This window comes from Zootoca vivipara, chromosome 1, assembly GCF_965207765.1.
Source record: "Zootoca vivipara chromosome 1, rZooViv2.hap1.1, whole genome shotgun sequence".
NCBI classification, from domain to species: Eukaryota; Metazoa; Chordata; class Lepidosauria; order Squamata; family Lacertidae; genus Zootoca; species Zootoca vivipara.
The window spans coordinates 9701885-9722554 of record NC_142582.1 but is presented as its reverse complement, the minus strand read 5'-3'; the positions used below and the strand labels follow the sequence as shown (position 1 = coordinate 9722554).

Below are 20670 nucleotides of genomic sequence, written 5' to 3'. Positions count from 1 at the left end.
TACTTGCACTTTGACGTGCTTTCAAACTGCTAGGTGGGCAGGAGCTGGGACCGAGCAACGGGAGCTTACGCCGTTGCAGGGATTCGAACCGCCGACCTTCTGATCAGCAAGCCCTAGGCTCAGTGGTTTAACCCACAGTGCCACCTGTTTACCTATATACAGTCGTACCTCCGCTTACGTAAACTTTGGGATATGTAAGCGGCAAACCGGAGGTATATTTCTGGGTTTTTGCCGCATGCGCAGAAGCGGTCTACCACCATGCGCAGAAGCGGTCCCTCTGGTTGCGGAAACCTCGGGATCCGACTGGAGCTCCAGAACGGATCCCGTCCACAACCGGAGGTACCACTGTATATCAAACATTAAAGACTTCCCAATACAGGGCTGCATATCTTTCCCTCCATCCTCTAAACAACCCATGCAAACTGTCAGTGCAACCTTGGCAACCATTGCAATTACAAGCAAACACAAGACTGGATTAAGCGATAGCTCAGCTGGTAGAGCGTGAGACTCATATTGTCAGGGTTGCCCTACACTGGGCAAAAGATTGGATGAGATGACCTTTGTGGTCCCTTCCAACTTTACAAAGTCTATGATTCTAAGGTGGTTGGGGGCCCAGTTGCAATTCCCAAAATAGGGCCCCACAAAAATAAAAAAAATGAGATAAGGTACCAGAAAATATGTTTTGAGGTTTCCGAAGGAATACTAAATTTATTATTACATAAGCTTTCACGGACTGCAAAAATAAATACTCTTTTATAAATGAATGTTAAACATACAGAGCTGCCTGTATTTGAGATCTGAGTATTTTATTTGTCGCATTGATACTGGCCCCCCCCTTACCTGGAACCTTCTGCTCCTTCTTCACAGGAAAGCCAAGGATACAATCCTGCCTCCACTTACTTAGGAATAAAACCCATTAAACACAAAGAGATTTACTTCTGAGTAGGCATGTAGACCATTGCATTGTATAAGGGAAAATGAAGGGGGGGGATGGGAAAAAACCCAAAAAACCGTATACTTTACAAAGTTGTTATTGTACTTCGCCAGATCTTAACCTATTCCTGTATTTGTAAGAATGGATTCCAAATATCATTGAATTTGTCCATGGCAAGTCTGCGTTTATGTGCAGGTTGTTCATACAGTATGTTGCAAGTTTGTATAAGTTTTCAGTCCAATAGTAGAAAGGAGCTGCATTTTTATTTTTCCATTTCATCAGCATCAGTCTTTTTGCACAGAGTCCATTCATATTGTCCTTTTGTAAGGTTCCATGTGCTGGGTATATAATTCAAAATGATATTTTGCTCTGTAAACCTAAGGTTGTTCTGTACAGTTCTGTTGATAGTTTCAGTTATCTTCTGCCAAAAATCTTTCAGTATAGGACAATGAAAAAACATGTTTTAGAGAAGCATTATCCCTGTTGCATCTCCAGGAGTTAGATACCTTAGATAGCCCCTTTTTAAACAAACGTAATGGGGTCCAGTATATTCAAAATAAAGGGACCCAGGTGGCGCGGTGGGTTAAACCACTGAGCCTAGGGCTTGCTGATCAGAAGGTCGGCGGTTTGAATCCCTGTGACGGGGTGAGCTCCCGTTGCTTGGTCCCAGCTCCTGCCCAACCTAGCAGTTCGAAAGCACGTCAAAGTGCAAGTACAGTAGATAAATAGGAACCGCTACAGCGGGAAGGTAAATGGCGTTTCCATGTGCTGCTCTGGTTTGCCAGAAGCGGCTTTGTCATGCTGGCCACATGACCTGGAAGCTATACACCGGCTCCCTCGGCCAATAATGCGAGATGAGCGCCACAACCCCAGAGTTGGTCATGACTGGACCTAATGGTCAGGGGTCCCTTTACCTTTACCTTTATATTCAAAATATTATTTTTTGGTGGATGAGCCTCGATTTAAGTGCTTGTTATAGCACTTTAAAAAGTTTCCCACTCTGTGGTCAAACCCTAACAGTTTTTTCTTCTTGTCTGAGTTCTGAAATAGGAAAAATGCATTTATCACTTCAAATCATTGTAGTGTTTTCATGGCAAAGTCCAAATACATGGAAACCCCCCAACCCTCTGCAGTTTGGGGGTTGGAAAAGGGACAGAGATGGACTCATGACATTTCTCCTTTTTCTCATCATGCGTGTTTTTGAATCCTTACTCAACAGATCCAGTTGTGAATTACAGGGACTTTATAGCCGTGGTGCACCTGGCTCACAGAGCAGATATCAATGTCCGAGTGGCCATCTGTCAAAAGGTGAGTTGTTGCTGCTGTTGTTATTTTGGAGTGGGCCTGGTGGTAGACAGGAACATCATTGGTCTATCGGATGAGGTCTGGGGAGAGACAGTGGAGTTCTTAGAAGTTGGTGCAGGGTGCAATCCTGTTCATATGGGGCGGAGGAGGGGGGAAAGGCACCTGGTGGCTATGGGGAACTGATCCTGTGGGACAGTGTTCATATCTGGTTTCTCTCATCTAATTTTTAATTATTATTTTTGTAACCGGGTGAAGATAGTATGAATTGACTGCATTATAACTATAGGAATGCTCAGTGGGTTTTGCACCCTCAGGATTCAGCTCCTCCGCTTTTACACAGTCCATTTGTCTCTCTTTTTCGTAAAATGTTTATTTTATTTTTAAAAAATATACAGTGGTACCTCGGGTTACGAACGCGATCCATTCCGGGTCGCAGTTCATAACCCGAAAAGTTCGTAACCTGAAAAAGGCGCGAACCACCGTTTTGCGCATGCGCAAAGCGCTATTCTCACTATTTTCACGCTTTGCGCATGTGCAAAGCGCGCGTGCCGCTTCTGCACACATGCACGCGGCAAAACACTTCCGGGGGTGCGCAGTTCGTAACCCGAGTTGTTCGCAACCCGAGGTGTTCGCAAACCGAGGTACGACTGTATAGAATCATAGAGTTGGAATAGACCACAAGGGCCATCCATATCACAAAATCAATTAAAAATCCATAGAATGAGATTATTCTGAATCTCAAGGTTTCCCCCCCCCATCCCCTCCCTAGGTCCTAAAAACAATGTTTACAACTGCATATCGGTTCATATCCAAATTTTCCATCAGTCTAAATCATGAGTAGGCAAACTAAGGCCCAGGGGCCGGATCCGGCCCAATCGCCTTCTAAATCCGGCTGCGGATGGTCCGTGAATCAGCACGTTTTTACACAAATAGAATGTGTCCTTTCATCTAAAATGCATCTCTGGTTTATTTGTGGGGCATTAGAATTTTTTCATTTTTTTTTCCAAAATCTAGTCCGGCCCCCCACAAGGACAGTGGACCGGCCCCATGCTGATAAAGTTTGCTGACCCCTGGCCTAAATTGTCCATAAGTTTTGTTACTTTACAAGTGTGGTTAAAATCCTGCTAATGTTTTCGTCTGTCCACAATTATCTTGTAAATAATTTTTTTACAATTCCCATTCCTTTTTAAAAAATCTTGTCCTCTTGGTTTCTGAGCTTCTCAGTTAATTTTGCCATTTCAGCATAGTCCATCAACTTGGTTTGCCATTTTTACCTGGTCAGAATGGTTTCTTCCTTCCATCTCTGGGCTAGTAAGATCCGTGTGGTTGTTGTCACATACAAAAAATGTTTTTTCTGGTCCTTTGGAATCTCGGTACCTATAATTCCTAATAGAAAAGCTTCTGGTTTTGTATTTTTGACAAAAGTTATTTAAACATTTTTTTCAGTTCATTATAGATCATCTCCCAGAAAGTTGTTGTTTTCTTACACGTCCACCACATATGATTAAAAGTACCTTATTTTCTTTACATTTCCAGCAGATATTTGTACTTGTTCTATTTTTGCTAACTTAGTAGGGGTCAAATACCACCGGTAGATCATTTTCATATAATTTTCTTTCATTGTACAACATGCCGTAAATTGCAGATTTGTTTACACAGTGCATTTGTCTCTTAAACCATCTACTTAAAGTTTGATCTGTTGTATTATAAGCCGTATTTTGTTTTTTGAAAAAGCATATTGTTTAAGGCTGAAATAATTATAAAGATGGCATGTGGCATGACTAGAGATGGGAAGGCTTGGAAAAATGGGGGGGGGGCAGTTTTTTCCAAAGCTATTTTTTGAAAAATTGAAAAAAGTGTGTAGAATATTCAGACTTTATCAAACTGCCCCCCCCATTTTTTCCAGAAAAAAAACGGCTTGGGGAAAAACCAGGGGGGGATTTGGTTCCCCCCCCCAATTTTTTTTGTTTTTTTCCAGGCCTTCCCATCTCTAGGCCACACAACATTTTTAAATTCTCAGACCCATTACTTACATCTTAAGTTACATGCTGGTTTAGCACCTTGGTGGCTCTTTCCGAGGCAACGTGATTTAAAAGGCACACAGAAAGCTCTTGAAACGTTCCTCTTGCAGATTGATGTTGAGTCTTCAGCTTGCCCGCTTCTTGCTTTCTGCAGCTTTTGCAAATCCTCCATAGCCAGCCGGATTCAGCACAGCAGATTTCTCAGCAGCGTGCCTGGCAGGAGACGTTGGCGAGGCTCTTCCTGAAAGAGAACGCCGAGGTCAGGAACAGCGCGAGGGAGAACAGAAACGACTCTGGCAAAGAGGGTGAAAAGCACGCTCCGGGCAAAGAGTTCCAGAAACACTCTTCTTCAAAGGCCGACGGGGGAGACGCTACCAGTTTTGCATCTGTCAATGGCTCGTGCGACCGGTGGAGCCTGGAGGACAGCAAACCTGGGGTGATGCTCGAAGATCCTTCCGGGGCAGAGATCTCGTTCATGGCTGAGGACCAAGATGAGCTATGGCGGAAGAACCCTTCTCACTTGAGCTTGGACCTGTCGAGCGTTGACTCTTACGAACTGGGCGACGGTGGGAGTCAGATGGTGGACAGCCTGCCCAGCACCCCTTCGCCTGTCGAGAACACCAAGACGTTTTCTGGGCATCTTGAGAAAGAGCCAAATGCTTCAGTGGAGCTGTCATGCCCTGCAGATCTCTCATTATTTGAAATTCGCGAGGTAATGTGTTCGTCCTGCTTCTAGGCAAACTTGTGTGGTTGGTCCCATCGCCCGCCCACCCTGCTTAATTATAAAAATTACCGTACTTTTCTGTGTATGAGACTAGATTATTTTCTTTAAAAATTATGCTAAAAAGTGGGGGTCGTCTTATACATGGATAGTGCATAGGGTGGATGTTTGATTGGTTGCTGCCGTGGCTGTCAGAGGCTGTGTTATTGGTTGCTGCGTCAATGGCTGATGCTGATTGGCTGACGCTGAGGCAGTTGGGCGGGCGATTGTCAGCTTCTGCTGGCTGATTTTGCGACGCATGCGGGTGAGCGATTTTCGGCAATCCCCCCTAAAAAAACCTCAGTAACCCTGGGTAATCTCCCCCCCCCCAAAGCTCAACAACTCTGTGCCATCTCCCCCCATTTTCTTCCATTTGAGTCCCCTTATACATGGGGGCAAGGGACACGGGTAGCACTGTGGGTTAAACCACTGAGCCTAGGGCTTGCCGATCAGAAGGTCGGTGGTTCGAATCCCTGCGATGGGGTGAGCTCCCGTTGCTTGGTCCCAGCTCCTGCCAACCTAGCAGTTTGAAAGCATGTCAAAGTGCAAGTAGATAAATAGGTACCGCTCCGGCGGGAAGGTAAACGGCGTTTCTGTGTGCTGCTCTGGTTTGCCAGAAGCGGCTTAGCATAGCTGCCAAGTCTCCCGTTTCCCCCGGGAAATCCCCGTTTTTCCAGCTGTTCCTAGCTGAAAAAACGGATTTTTACATGGCTCTGCTGTTGCATAGTAGGCAAATCCAGGTGGAGGTCATCAGCACAAGTTGATTTTCTGCTCTCCCTGAATGGCTTTCCATTCACACTATTGTGGTTTTCACTGCTCAGTTAATTACCTTTTCTTTTTATAGTGTATATTTTAATACGATTTGATGCCACTTTGGGGGCTGGTCGGTTAAAAAAGAAAGAGACCATAATTTCTAAAATAAGTACATAAGCCAGCAGTCCCAGTTCCAAAGGATAATACTTCTTAGATATCTATAGTAATAATATTATCATTCCTTAAAATACATGATTGTTTCCATAGGCATGTGAAGAAGATCTCATACAATTACTCACCGATGCCCTGCTTTGTATGATGTGGAGAGGCATAGAAAGATCTGATGATGCCGCTTGGGTTGAGAGGGGGCAGGTTTTTTCTGCCCTCACCAAATTGGGGATATCCAATGAGCTGTTACGGCCAACAGATGAAATAAAACTCAAGTGAGTTTATTTTAAGAATTTCTAATTACACACACACACACACACACACACACACACACACACTGCCCCTTGCCCAAAGGCCACAGGGCAGTTTTGTTGTTGTTGTTTATTTGTTTAGTTGTGTCCGACTCTTTGTGACCCCATGGATCAGAGCACGTCAGGCACTCCTGTCTTCCACTGCCTCCTGCAGTTTGGTCAAACTCAGTTAGTAGCTTCGAGAACACTGTCCAGCCATCTCGTCCTCTGTCGTCCCCTTCTCCTTGTGCCCTCCATCTTTCCCAACATCAGGGTCTTTTCCAGGGAGTCTTCTCTTCTCATGAGGTGGCCAAAGTATTGGAGCCTCAGCTTCAGGATCTGTCCTTCCAGTGAGCACTCGGGGCTGATTTCCTTCAGAATGGATAGGTTTGATCTTCTTGCAGTCCATGGGACTCTCAAGAGTCTCCTCCAGCACCATAATTCAAAAGCATCCATTCTTCGGTGATCAACCTTCTTTATGGTCCAGCTCCCACTTCCATACATCACTACTGGGAAAACCATAGATAGCTTTAACTATACAGACCTTTGTCGGCAAGGTGATGTCTCTGTTTTTTTAAGATGCTATCTACAGCATAGTAAATAACACAACATATGCACAACATGTGTCCATAAAAAGCTAAAAGACCAGCTATATCAGCTGATTCTTCCATGCTAAGCAAAGAGTTGGGAAAGTCTTTGCAACCTGAGAAACAAGGTGTGATTCCTTTTCTTATTCTGTCGCCCGTATTGTAATTGGAACACTCATGTGTCTGGAATTTACTTCACAAAACCTCTAACTCCTATTATTATTGTTGCTGTTTTGGCATCTGTCTGTCTCAGGAGGCAATTGAAAAGTCAGACCATTGGAGAGTTTGCATGCCTGCTGTGACATGTTTTATTGCAGTTGGGGCAGATGAAGACGTTATTACTGATACTATTATTTACCCACCCTTTGCACTGAAGCCCCAGGCTGGGTTACAATATCGAAACAAAATGTTAAAAGCAGTTTAAAACACCTCCCCATAGCAAAAAATACTGCGGCAGAGCTAGATGCATAATCAGGTCCTTGTGCTCTGAAATTCATAACGTTCGCCTCCTTTGAATAACACGTTTCCTCTTTTAACCTAGGTTGCTAGAGAAGATGCTGGAATGGGCAGTCACGGACAACAGAGATGCGAAATCTCTCCCGGTGTACGCGGAAAACGCCTTCCGGCTCCTGCTTATCGTGCAAGATTTCCTGCAAGCGGAAGGGCTTGTTAATTCAAGTCTGTGGACGGAAAAGGTATGAATGAATCTGTAAAAACAAGAGACAGGTTGTCGGGTGGCTGCTGATGCCCTCGCGTCCTGCCTGCAGGCTTCCATAGGCATGCGGCTGGCCACTTTGGAGAACAAAACACTATGAGAATAAAACCTTTGGTCTGATCTGGCACTGCACTTGCTTGTGACCTGGACTGCCATCTTTTAAGTCCAACTTGAAAGTTGAAGCAGTCAATTTAGAAAGAAATGAGCCTCAGTCTGGGTGGATACAGAAAACCATTCATCTATTTACCATGGCGTACATAGAACTGCCCAGCAAGCTCATTGTCTGGGGTATCTCATACAATGTCCGTGTTCTTCTTTCCACACACAGACCTGCCCCTTCGCCCCGCATATTCTTCATTGAGATTTTTCCTCTACATTTCATAGTTGGTCTGATTTTTTTGGGGGGGGGTATTTCTACTGCTCTAGGGAGCTAGTTTATTTTTTATAAAAAAAGACATACCTTTGGACTCACACTAACGATATCAATTACTGTAGTAAATTCCCCCCCCCATGTTTAAAACATGATTGGATTCTAAACACATTCTCCGTGGCAGAGATCCCATTTAATACATGAATAGACAAATCTTGAAGTTTCTACACAGTATTGTAATAAATAAGAAAAGCAAGTACTGTATAGCTGCTGTTTCCTTAGTATATAGGTCTGTCTGTTTGGAAGCTCGATGGCAGCGTGGAGGCACAGCCCTTGAACCCGTGCTGGTTTGGGGTTTCTGGGGGAGATGCAATGGTGTTGAGATTCAGGGTGTCTTCCGCTGGTGGAGCTCTTGCCCTACTCTGCCCCACTTCCAAATTCACTTGTTCAAATTGGTGTGTGTGTGTTCCAATTTTACACTTTTAAGTTTTTTGGGGGGGGTGTGTGTGTTAATTTTTAAAGCAATCATGGGTTGCCCATTGCTTGGTCTGGCTCCTAGCTGCCAAGTCTCCCGTATTCCCTGGGAAATCCCCGTTTTTCCAGCTGTTCCTAGCTGAATAAAATGGATTTTTTTGTTTTCCCCTGGTTTATTCTGGCGCGGCGGCCATTTTGGAACTGGGCGGAGCATGCTCAGAAGCGACTTTTGATGCTGCTCTGCCCAGTTCCAAAATGGCTGCAGTGCGACTTCTGGCGCGGCGGCCATTTTGGACCTGGGCAAAGCAGCATCAAAAGTCACTTCTGAGCATGCTCCGCCCAGTTCCAAAATGGCGGCAGTGCTACTTCCAGTCTGCTACTTCCGCCCGGTCCCTTATTTCTCAGACAGCAACTTGGCAGGTATGGTCTGGCTGTGAATCGAGATATGGATTTGACTGTTCCTCTGCTTTAATGTGTTGTTGTTTTTTACCTGTGATTCTCCTTCCCCTGTGATTTCCGAATGGTGTTCTGCATAGCTCTTGGAGGAGCTGGTGACTCTCATGGATACCTTGTCTGTCTGGTACTCTTCCGGCCCAGAGTACGTGAAGTTCTACCAAGTCCAAGTCCAGATGCTGCTTGGATTCATTGGACAGGATAATTTGCAGGTTTGTTGTCATGCGTCTTGTATAGCATGCAGCGACTGCGATGCGGAATAATCCTAGCATCATCCAGAGTCTGTATAGTGTGTTGAGAATTAGATTGAATTTGCCATTCCTCTCTGGTAGGGGCTTTATTAAACTGTTGGATTGTGCCGAAAAGGCAAAACTGTCCGGAAGGCCCCGAAACCAAAGAAGACCAAAACTTTAACAAAGAATGCGAAAAATGTATTATTTATCTTGGAGACCACTGCAAGCAGATGAAAACATTAGCAGGGTTGCGGTAACACTTGTAACGTAGCAAGTATTAGGGAGATCATGGAGATTTTTAAAATAGGAACTATTTAAAAATAGGCAGTAGAAAAGGTTAACGATTATAGGACACACGAAGGGGAAGGTGGGAAGTCCAGATATTCAGAGGAATCTTTAAATGTTGGATATGTATAGTTGTGTTGTGTTGTTATAATGTTATACTGGTGAAATCAAATAAAAAATATTTACAAAAAAAGAGAATTAGATTTAAAGTGGGGAGGAGTATACACGTGAGTTTATTGCAATGAGAATAGGCCATTGTGAGCCTCGAACTCCCCCCCCCCCTTCTTCCTTGTCTTCTTTTTCTGCAATAAGAAGTTTCTCTTTGTATTTTTGCCTCAAAACTACAGTTCTCTGTGAAGGGACAAAACACTTTTGGGGGAACTTGGGGGCACATTGGCTGATGTGGTTCCCCCCCTCTCTTTCCCTCCCTCCCCCCTCAGGTTTGTGCAATGGCTGCAGCCAAGCTAAACACCCTCCTTCAGACCAAAGTGCTTGACAACCAATTGGAGTCCTGCTACCTCCTGGGCAGGCTGGAAGGCATTCTGAGCAGATCTATCAAGGAACAGACGGAGACCTACTCTTTCCTGATCCCTCTCGTACGGACGCTGGTTTCCAAAATATACGAGCTTCTCTTCATGGACTTGCACTTGCCTTCGCTGCCTTCGACGAACGGAAGCCCTTCCTTTTTTGAGGACTTCCAGGACTATTGCGACACGGAGGAATGGCAATCTTACATTGCTAAATTTGTAAGTCACAGGGCCCTCCTTCAGCCATCTTTTTTTCTTTCTCTTGCGCAGGAGAGAGGAGGCGCGTCTCACTATAACCCTCTTAACCTTTTGTGCACCAGATCATTCCACACATGAAGCAGTATGAACTCAGCACTTTTAGCGATGGCCATGAGCGTATGGCAGTGTTTTGGAAGGATTGTTACGAAGAACTGATGGTCAACATCCATAAACGAGAGCGGGAGCGAGGAGAAAGCAAGCTCAAATTTCAGGTGACATTTCATCACTTCCCAAGCAGAGCAAGACACCACAAGAGTTCTTCCTACGGGATCGTTCCTGGCCAGCAAGATCCCAGTTTGGTCCAAGGGTGGGGGCAGCAAAAAAACCTCTCATGGGTAGTCAACCCGGTTGCTGGAATTACAAGCCAATTGACCGCACTTCCCTTCCTCCCTGGCTGTTCTGACTGGGACGGTGGGGGGGGGGGTAGTTCAAAACATCTGGAGGGCACAAGGTTGGGGAAGGCTGCCCTAATCTTTGGCATCAAGGCTTCTGAAGACACCTTTTGTTTTCAAGGCTGGTGGCAGATCCGTGAAATCAACTGGATCTCTTTTCCAGCCTTGGGAGTCTTTATTTGGAGAACAACTCAACGGAATGATTTGCTTCTGCTTGCCTTTTGTTGTTTCGGAGAGTATTAAAACAGCCCCTTGTATAGATGTTTCCATGTCCTTTGACAACCCCACTAGCATTTACAATCGTACCTTGGATCCTGAATGCCCTGGAACTCGGACGCTTTGGCTCCCAAACGCTGCAAACCCGGAAGTGGTTGTTCCGGTTTGCGAAGATTCTTTTGGAACCCGAACGTGTGACGGGGCTTCCGCAGCTTCCGATTGGCTGCTGGAGCTTCCTGCAGCCAAGCAGAAGCCGCGCTTTGGTTTCCGAATGTTTTGGAAGTCGAAGGGACTTCCAGAACGGATTCTGTTCGACTTCCAAGGTACGACTGCATTTAAATGTTTTCACTTTCTCACCTCCAGGAGTTTTTCGTGGAGCCATTCAACCGACGGGCACGGCAGGAAAACCTGCGTTACAACAGCATGTTGAAGCAGCTGAACAATCAGCACACGGCAACTCTCCGACAGTGGAGAGCTGGCAAACTCTACCTCATGTGTGAGCAGGGGCCCTGGGCTGAAAGGTAGGTGGAGGATCCCATTTTCTCTTACGTTTTGCATCTCTTCGGAATGACTCTTCCTTATCAAGCTGGTTAGCTAAATATTCTTTTGATCATATGTGTCTTGTACATTAAGGTTCGGACTACCTATGTAAAGTTTTGTCGTGTGGCTCATTTCCCAGCAAATAATTTCTAATGCAAACGTTCCTGCGGACACATTCACACACCCCTGAGCTTCAAGATTTCCCTCCCTAGTTCATCCTTTTTGTAGTTCAGTTATGCAAAGACCCATGGCCATTCTGGTACTTCTAACATATTGTGAAAGCTGGGGCTTTGAAGGATCAAAACAAGATCTTGCCGAGAAAGTGGGGACAGGGGATGGCATCTAAGGAGAGGTAGATTCTCTTCTCCCTCGCTCCACTGAAAATGCTGCTTCTAACATATGGCCATGCTTGTCAAAGTTTGGGTCTAAGGGGTTTTAAAAATGTGTTTCGTCTAATCGAGGACAGACTAACCAAATGCAGTTGATCTCCAACCCCCATGACCCCCAGCCTGCTTGGCCCTGCTTGGTCAAGTAGAATATGTTGTAGTTCAGCAACATCTTGAGGTCCACGGATTAGCCACCATAGAGAATCCTATCTTTCCTGGAAGAATACAAGCCAAAAATGATGCTTATCAAAGACTTCTGTGCCCCAAATACTAGGGAGTTCTCCTGCACAGCTGGCGATTGGAGTAGATTACCTTTGGGGGAATCCCTTCCTGTGAAACCCATGGAGAAGCAGGTCTTCCACCACTGTTGGCAAATCATTGCTCAGGGCCTTAAGCTGCTGCAGCTTATTTGTGAATTTTGAAATCCACCTGCAGCGATGTTTGTCTTTTTCTTTCTTGTTTATTTTTGTTGGAAACTCTTACAGCAGTTAAGTTCTGTGTCTGATGTGTGCCAAATTATTTTGGATATATTCCTTTTGCCAGGAAGCTAAATCGTATTCACTGGAAACTTTCAAATGTGGAAAATTACTCACGGATGAGGCTAAAGTTGGTACAAAATTACAATTTCAACTCTCATCAGGAGGCCAGTGCCCTAAGGGATAATCTAGGTGAGATCTAGTATCTTTTTTTTGAATAAATTTTATTTTTGCATTTTCTATTTTACATAAACAAATGAATCAAATATATAAACATATAATCCCTTCTGATTCCCCCCCCCCGATCTTAATGTAATGATTTTCCCCTCTGCATCTCTAATTCTATTCTTATAAATCCTTTGTCAATCCATAGTTCAAATTTTTACTACAAGTTTTCTGTCAATCCTACCAATGTAGGCAATTGTTTACAATAGCTTTTCAAATAAATTAGAAACCTTCCCCATTCTTTATTAAAGACCTCCTATTCCTGCTTTCTGATTCTCCCTGTAAGTTTTGCTATCTCGGCATAGTTCATCAATTTTTTCCAGTGTGTTTTATAACTCAGGTTATTTTAAATCTTAAATCTTAAATCTTAAATCTTTTGCTATCTCGGCATAGTTCATCAATTTTTTCCAGTGTGTTTTATAACTCAGGTTATTTTAAATCTTAAAATAATCTGATTCATCACTGATCTCCCCCCCCCCACCCATTCAACTTCAGGAAACTATGTAGTCTAAAATACGTCTGTGCAAATCAGTTTGTCCTCTCCATCCCTTGTAGTGATTATAACAGTACGTTTCCGAGCACAATTCAAAGTGTTGGTACTGACCTTTAAAGCCCTAAACGGCCTCAGTCCTGTATACCTGAAGGAGCGTCTCCACCCCCACCATTCAGCCCGGGCACTGAGATCCAGCACAGAGGGCCTTCTGGCGGTTCCCTCATTGCGAGAAGCAAAGTTACAGGGAACCAGGCAGAGGGCCTTCTCGGTAGTGGCACCCGCCCTATGGAACTCCCTCCCAGCAGATGTCAAGGCAATACTTTTGGAAGACAACTGAAGGCGGCCCTGTTTAGGGAGGTTTCTAATGTTTGATGCCGTACTGTTTTTAATATTCGGTTGGAAGCCGCCAAGAGTAGCTGGGGAAACCCAGGCAGATGGGCGGGGTATAAATAATATATTATTATTATTATTATATGTCAGGGGTGGCCAACACCCAAGAGACTGTGATCTACTCACAGAGTTAAAAACTGGGAGTGATCTACCCCCTTTTGGGGGGTTCGGATCAAAGCTGTTGAGTTTTTTTTAAGGAAGGGAAGCCCTGTTTTGGGGGGTTTAGGTCAAATTTGTTGAGTTTCTTTTAGGAGGGAGGAAGGCCCATTTTTGTTTAGGGCTTCAGGTCATAGTTGTTCAGCTTTTTTTAGGGAGGAGGAAAATTTTGGGTGAGCTTTTTTTGGGGTGCCAGTGATCTAGCAGTGATCTACCACAGGCATCCAGTGATCTACCGGTAGATCACGATCTACCTGTTGGACGTGCCTGTTATATGTCATATGAACAGAAACCATGTGATTTAATAGAACTTTTGCGTGGTTAACTTTGTTCAGCGATATAAGCCTAGCAGAATGCAGTTGGCTTTGTAAAATCTTGCTTTATCTCAAAAGGAGTTCAGCAGGCGCCGCCATCGAGTGAGGCTTTGCTTCTGGAGGCAGTGAAGCAAGTGAAAGTCAACGATATGGAGGATGATATACTTGAATTGCCAGATGAAGATCCAGCAGCTAATACAAGCATGTATGTAGCAAAGCCAGGGGATCCCAAGGGCGCAGTAGGATTTTCAATACGAATTTGATTTGAGTAGCAGATTGTCACAGATACTCCCCCCCTCCAAGTCCCCTCTGTTTTCAGAAGTGGGTACGAGGAAGCTGCTTTCAAGAAGCACAAACCCAGAGGTTGAGCGGAATAAATTTTGCAGGTCTTTTGGATGCCCGGCCAAATGTCTCTCCGGAAAAGAATGGTTGGGTCTCTTGTGCTCAGTTGAATTGTAAATAAAAAGGTCCGCTCTGTGTTGTTGTTGTTGCTGTAATTAAAAATGCTGACTTAAGCTGATCAGTCCAGCGTTTTAAAGATACTTTTACGCATAATAAGATTGCTGTGTAATTTTTTTTTCAAAATATTGTTAGGGGAGAGCGCAAAGAGAGCTATGGGTGGGGGGGGGATACGAATTGCATCTTCTGAAGCTCATCATCAATTCAAACCTGCCATTTTGCTGTTCCTACTGCAGGGATGAAAAGGAAGAGCAGAGCCAGAAAGAAAAACTCGTGTTCTCTGAAGACTGTGAACTTATTACAGTAATTAATGTCATCCCCGGCAGGCTGGAGGTCACTACCCAGCACATTTACTTCTACGATGGCAGCATTGAAAAAGAGGAAGGTGAGGCCTACAATGTAACAACAGCGAGCATTGTGTGGACAGTTTTGCTGTACGCACTTTAACTTGGGAATTCTGTTTGTGGAGGGGGCGGGAATAAAAGCTTGTCAATTTAGGATTCGGTAGAGATGAGATCAGGCCGCAAATTTGCATTACCTAGGGCATAAATACGGGTGATTGCCAAGCCTTAGGTTAGGTTACGAAGCGATGAGAGCTGCTCATCTCAGGCCCTGTAACAGCATAATATTTCCTTATGAGCAGCACTTCCTGGGGGGAAACTGAAAAGTGGCAAAATGCAGGAACGAACTTGGAGGTGTGCCATTAAACTTGTACATGTCACATGTGCAAATCTACATATACCAAAGACAATGTTCCTATGTAGGGAAGGGGTATGAGCATGTGCAAGTTTAATGTTTTAGAACTGTTTTACCAAACCCTGCTGCTTTGGTTTCACATCATCATCATCATCACCATCATCATCATATCATCATAATACAGTGGTACCTTGGTTTGCGAACAGCCTAGTTTACGACTATTTTGGATTACAACCAATTCCAACCCGGAAGTGTGCATCCCAGTTTGCAATTTTTGGGGGGATTACGACCCTTTGGGGGGGGATTTTTTTCGTTCACGAACAATTTTTTTTGGATTACGACCCGTTTTTTTGAAGGCCCCATTGGCAAAAGTGCGCCTTGGGTTAAGACCTGTTTTGGTTTACAAACGGACCTCCGGAACGGATTATGGTCGTAAACCAAGGTACCACTGTAATTTTTTATTTATACCTCACCCATCCAGCTGGGTTTCCCCAGCCACTCTGGGCGGCTTCCAACAAAAGATTAAAAATACATTAAGACATCAGTCATTAAAAACTTCCCTAAAGAGGGCTGCCTTCAGATGTCTTCTAAATGTCAGATAGTTGTTTATTTCTTTGACATTTGATGGGAGAGTGTTCCACAGGGTGGGCGCCACTACCGAGAAGGCCCTCTGCCTGGTTCCCTGTAACCTCACTTCTCTCAGTGAGGGAACCGCCAGAAGGCTCTCAGAGCTGGACCTCAGTATCCAGGCTGAACGATGGGGGTGGAGACGCTCCTTCAAGTATACTGGGACGAGGGCGTTTAGGGCTTTAAAGGTCACCTCACCACCAACACTTTGAATTGGTCTCGGAAACGTACCGGGACAATAAGTTATATGCCCGCCCAACATATTTCACAACAATGACCCGAGTTCTTTTCTTTCCAGGTATAGGTTTTGATTTCAAATGGCCTCTTTCTCAGATTCGAGAGATTCATTTGCGTCGCTATAACTTGAGGCGGTCCGCTTTGGAGATCTTCTTTGTTGACCAGACCAATTACTTCCTGAACTTTAAAAAGGAGGTACATATTCTTAAAATGGTAAAATTTGTAACAAGGTGACTTCCGGCAGTTGCCGCATGGTAAAAAGATGAAGAGGGTCAACTCAGCTGTACAATGTAAACATTCTTGACTGGTTGAGGGTATCATGTACTATTTGTTGATTTGCCCTTTATATATAGTGCCCTGAGGAATTTTTTAAACACAAAAATCCAGCTCTTTGATAAAAGTAACTATAAACCTACTAAAATCTGCCTTCCATCACAGCATAAGAGAGTAAAGATTGTCTATTTGTGCAACTTTTTTTTTTTTACTCTGAGAATGTTTGAGAATCACTTTTGCCATGTACCATACGTAATTCTTTGATAAAGTGCTGAAGGGGAAATCAAAGGCATGGTTTTATCGTCAAGCTGTTAAATTGGCTGCGAAATAGCAGGCTTCTAAAGCAAATTCATTGGACTGGCCCTTGAAAAAGACAATTGTGTAACCAGACATAGAAGATTAATGGGCAATATTTAACATTAGACATATTCAGACTGGACCCATTGAAATCGATGGACTCAAGTAACTAGTCCAATGATTTCAGTGGATCTGCTCTGAATATGACTTAGTTGGATTGAGTAGACATAATAATATTTGATTCAACAGTCATTAAATTCATGTGTGGGGTGGGAGGAAACAGTAAGGGGGAAATTATATTCTTTCCAGAATGCTTATTTGGCATTTTATTGGATTAATTAATCTAGTGTACTTTCTTATAGGCAAGAAATAAAGTGTACAGCCGAATTCTGTCTCTGTGTTCTCCACATATTAGTGGGACAAGATCTCCACAAGAATTATTTAAAGCATCTGGACTGACCCAGGTAGGAAGATGTTGCCAGGAATGGCTTGGGAAATTTTTGTTTTAAATTATTGTTTTGTAGTAGGGTAGAAGATGGGTAGCTTCCTCCTGCCCTTTTAAAAAGCCTGGAACCTAACCGTTCTTTCTCTCAGTAATTTCCTAGAACCCAGGAAAAAACCCATTTTTTTTAATATCGGGGAGGGGGAACCTGTGGTCTTCTGTTGGCTGCTGGACTACAGCTCCCCTAAGCCCTGAACACTGGCTGTGCTTTGGGGGCTGATGGGAATTGTAGTCCAACAAATCGCTGGCAGGTCACAGCTCCCTCATCCCTGCTTTATATAACATCCCCAATAGTCCGCTCTGCTGACAAAATAATACTTTTTGCAAGCCACTTCTGAGTTGCAATGTGCTATAAAAATATGTAGAATAAATAGACAAAAGGCAAACTCCACCTCTTTGTGTTCCGAACCCTCTGTTAAGAAAAGCCTGTTGGCGAAGTATAATGCAATAAGCCCTAATTTGTGGTGTGCATTTCCAGATATGGCTGGGTTTTTTCATTCTGCTGATGTTTGGTTATCCACACCAGGCGCAAATGTCTGATTTGTGCATGCACATTGCCCATAAACATGACAGAGAAGCTTGCACATGGACATAATCGGTTGATCATTTGTCATATGGACCCTCCAGTGCTCTAGCTCTTTCTTAGAAATTTCTAATGCACTTCCTAGAACCAGGAATGCCCAGGGTTCCCTCCAGGAAAGCCATCACTGTCAAATGGTAACACAGGCTTCCTCAACCTCGGCCCTCCAGATGTTTTTGGCCTACAACTCCCATGATCCCTAGCTAGCAGGACCAGTGGTCGGGGATGGTGGGAATTTAGTCTCAAAACATCTGGAGGGCCGAGCTTGAGGAAGCCTGTGGTAACACAAGCCTACTCCAGATGGCCGGTAGCGGTGCAGAACCGGAAGGAATTCCAACGAAAGCCTTGTGGTTTTGTTTACAACTTTAAGAGACGTTGAGCCATTGGGTTAGGGCGGGATAAAAGTCTAAAATAAATAAATGTGAAAACTTGAATTTTCCCCTTCCTCCCTTAATTTTGTCACCTGAAGATATGTTGTTTGGTTCATTCAGATGCTGGCAAGATGTGTGGCAGAACCGTGATGCTCATCAATAGCTTCAATTTTTCGTTTTCTTTTATTTGTAGAAATGGGTGAACAGAGAGATATCAAACTTTGACTACCTCATTCAATTAAACACAATGGCAGGACGAACCTATAATGACCTTGCGCAGTATCCTGTAGTAAGTTTCCTCCCCAGTGTATTCTTTTCAGACTAGAATTCAGTATTTACATTTGTGGGGAGAAGAGAGGTGAGATCGATCTGAAACCTGTTTGTCTTCCCTATTCAAGTTTCCATGGGTCCTACAGGATTATACTTCAGAAGAATTGGATCTCAATAACCCTGCTGTGTTCAGGGATCTGTCCAAGCCCATTGGCGTGGCAAATGAAAAGAACGCCAAGGCTGTCCTGGAAAGGTACTGTATTTCATTTAAAATGACCATAGTATTTAGTTAAATTTGCATTCTTTCTGGGGGTTTTTTTGGGGGGGGGGGGAGCTCTTAGTATGTTTACCTTCCTATTCTGTGTTCCATCTGATAACGATGCTGTTGATTCATATGGTGGTAAAGAAATTAATGGAAGATAAATGTAGGTGGGAATCGATAGGTGCCGGTTTAGTTGTTAACAGCATTTTGAGACACATGTGGCCCAAACCAGCAAGGAAGGAAGCGATCTTTGAAGCTGTGGGCAGGGCGGTGGTGGTGGGGAAAGCAAGAATAACTATACAGTGGAACCTCGGAACAATTCGGAACCCGAACGCCGAAAACCCGGGAGTGAATGCTTCCGTTTTCAAAATGCAGGAACGAACTGAGGCTTCAAGGGAAAAGAGAGCCAGCTACTTCATTTAGAGCTACAGTGTTCCTGTCTTCGAGCAGTGCAAGAAGCTAAACCTTCTTGGGGACATCAAACACATATGAGGAAATGCCATGTGTGCAATATTTCGTATTGACACAGTTCAAGAAACTGCATGATTCTCATGCTTTCTCCATTTTCTCAATGGAATTTGCCGACTGCCCATTGCGCCTCAGTTGTCAAACGTTTTGAAAGCCAAAAGGTCTTCCAGAATGGATTGTGTTTGACAGCTGAGATACCACTGTAGAGTGGTACCTTGGTTCCCGAACTCAGTTTGTTGTTTTGACTTCCAAAATGTTCGCGGCTTCTGATTGGCTGATTGGCCCTGGAAACATTGCTGACAGCCGAAACGGATGTCAGGCTTCCAAAAAAACATTTGCAAACTGGAACACTTACTTCCGGGTTTGCGACGTTTGGGAGCTAAGCCGTTCGGGAACCAAGGTACCATATTGATCGTATTGATAAATAACCATGGTAAAGAAAATAACCATGGTTCATTATTGAGACTTTGTCCTGTGTAAAGCCATAGGAGCTTTTCAGAAACTTGGCAGGTGGCATTGCAGAGCCGGTAGAGGGAGCCTCTCAGATCATTCAAAATACTTTGGATTTCAATCCACCCCCAGGTGATCTTGAAAGTTCTTGCTACTACTGGCTTTGCTTAACCACAAAGTTTCAAATTGGGTTCCTTCAAACAAACTATAGTAAGGCCCAACCACGGTTTGTCATTACATCTGAATGTGGCAGGTATATATACCTCAGGACTCCCGAATGATGGGTTCTGAAGAACCTGCTGTAGACCTCAAGTTAAAGTGATCTGAGCGCTGTTTGACTAGCTCATCTTACTTTCAGACTAATGCTTGCTTCCCAAAATATGTGCCTTGCTCTGAATTTTCCCCAATGTTCTAAAGTGAGCATAGTTGCAACACCCTGTGAGAACACCGTTTCCCAAACATTTTTGGAGGGAGACTGTTTTTAATATCACAGGTGCTAACCGGTAACAGAATAACATCTGGGGGTGGGGAGTGGGATCCTGAAGTGTTCGTATACCAGCAATCAGCATTTGATTCAATTGCTGAGATAATTCAGCTATGGAACCCCTATTCTCTCTCTCTCTCTCCATCTCTTTTTTAAAGATATGAGAACTTTGAAGATCCACTTGGAATCGTCGACAAGTTCCACTACGGCACTCACTATTCCAATGCAGCTGGAGTCATGCATTACCTCATCCGGGTAGAGCCTTTTACCACATTGCATATCCAGCTTCAGAGTGGCAGGTATGAATGTGTCTGACATGAATCAGTCAGAAACATCTCCATCCTTGCTGTCTCGGTTAAGGAGGAACCCTCCTCTCTCTGGAAAGCACATGTCTCTGGCATATTTTGTCATGGAAATATCGATCCAGAGTAGATTCAAATGTATAGTTAGCAGAGTAACAACTTAAACACTTTGCAGGATTCCCCAAAAAATAGACCAGATGCAATTGTATTTCATCCAGCAGAGTTTTACTGCTACTGAAGGCAAATGAGCATCATGGTCACAAATCCAATACATTCAGGATTGGCACTGTCCATAGGAAATCCAGTTGCAGCAGACTTAAATTAAACTTATAATAAGTCTAAACCTTAAGCATACTATGTACAGAGGTAGGTAAAGGACCCCTGGACGGTTAAGTCCAGTCAAAGGTGACTATGGGGTTGCGGTGCTCGTCTCACTTTCAGGCCAAAGGAGCCGGCATTTGTCCACAGACAGTTTTCCAGGTCATGTGGCCAGCATGACTAAACCGCTACTGGCGTACAGAGGACCATGACAAGTGCCAGAGCGCACGGAAACGCCATTTACTTTCCCGCCACAGCAGTACCTATTTATCTACTGGCACTGGTATGCTTTCGAACTGCTAGGTTGGCAAGAGCTGGGAACGAGCAATGAGAGCTCACTCCGTCGTGGGGAT

General features: G+C 44.1%; 1 protein-coding gene across 4 annotated transcripts in view; it reads left to right on the top strand.

The window, feature by feature from the left end:
* Positions 1–20670, top strand: part of NBEAL1 (neurobeachin like 1) — a 135343-nt gene that overhangs the window by 91471 nt on the left and 23202 nt on the right. For all 4 annotated transcript variants that reach the window (XM_088670825.1, XM_060281908.2, XM_088670790.1 and 1 more), the window contains 16 exons: positions 2154–2242; positions 4415–4972; positions 6041–6216; positions 7360–7513; positions 8914–9042; positions 9789–10094; positions 10196–10345; positions 11105–11262; positions 12211–12335; positions 13800–13926; positions 14417–14565; positions 15802–15935; positions 16673–16774; positions 17957–18052; positions 18162–18286; positions 19856–19996. In XM_088670825.1, coding sequence (XP_088526951.1) covers positions 2154–2242; positions 4415–4972; positions 6041–6216; positions 7360–7513; positions 8914–9042; positions 9789–10094; positions 10196–10345; positions 11105–11262; positions 12211–12335; positions 13800–13926; positions 14417–14565; positions 15802–15935; positions 16673–16774; positions 17957–18052; positions 18162–18286; positions 19856–19996 — 2719 coding nt within the window. The remainder of the gene's footprint in view (positions 1–2153; positions 2243–4414; positions 4973–6040; positions 6217–7359; positions 7514–8913; positions 9043–9788; positions 10095–10195; positions 10346–11104; positions 11263–12210; positions 12336–13799; positions 13927–14416; positions 14566–15801; positions 15936–16672; positions 16775–17956; positions 18053–18161; positions 18287–19855; positions 19997–20670) is intronic.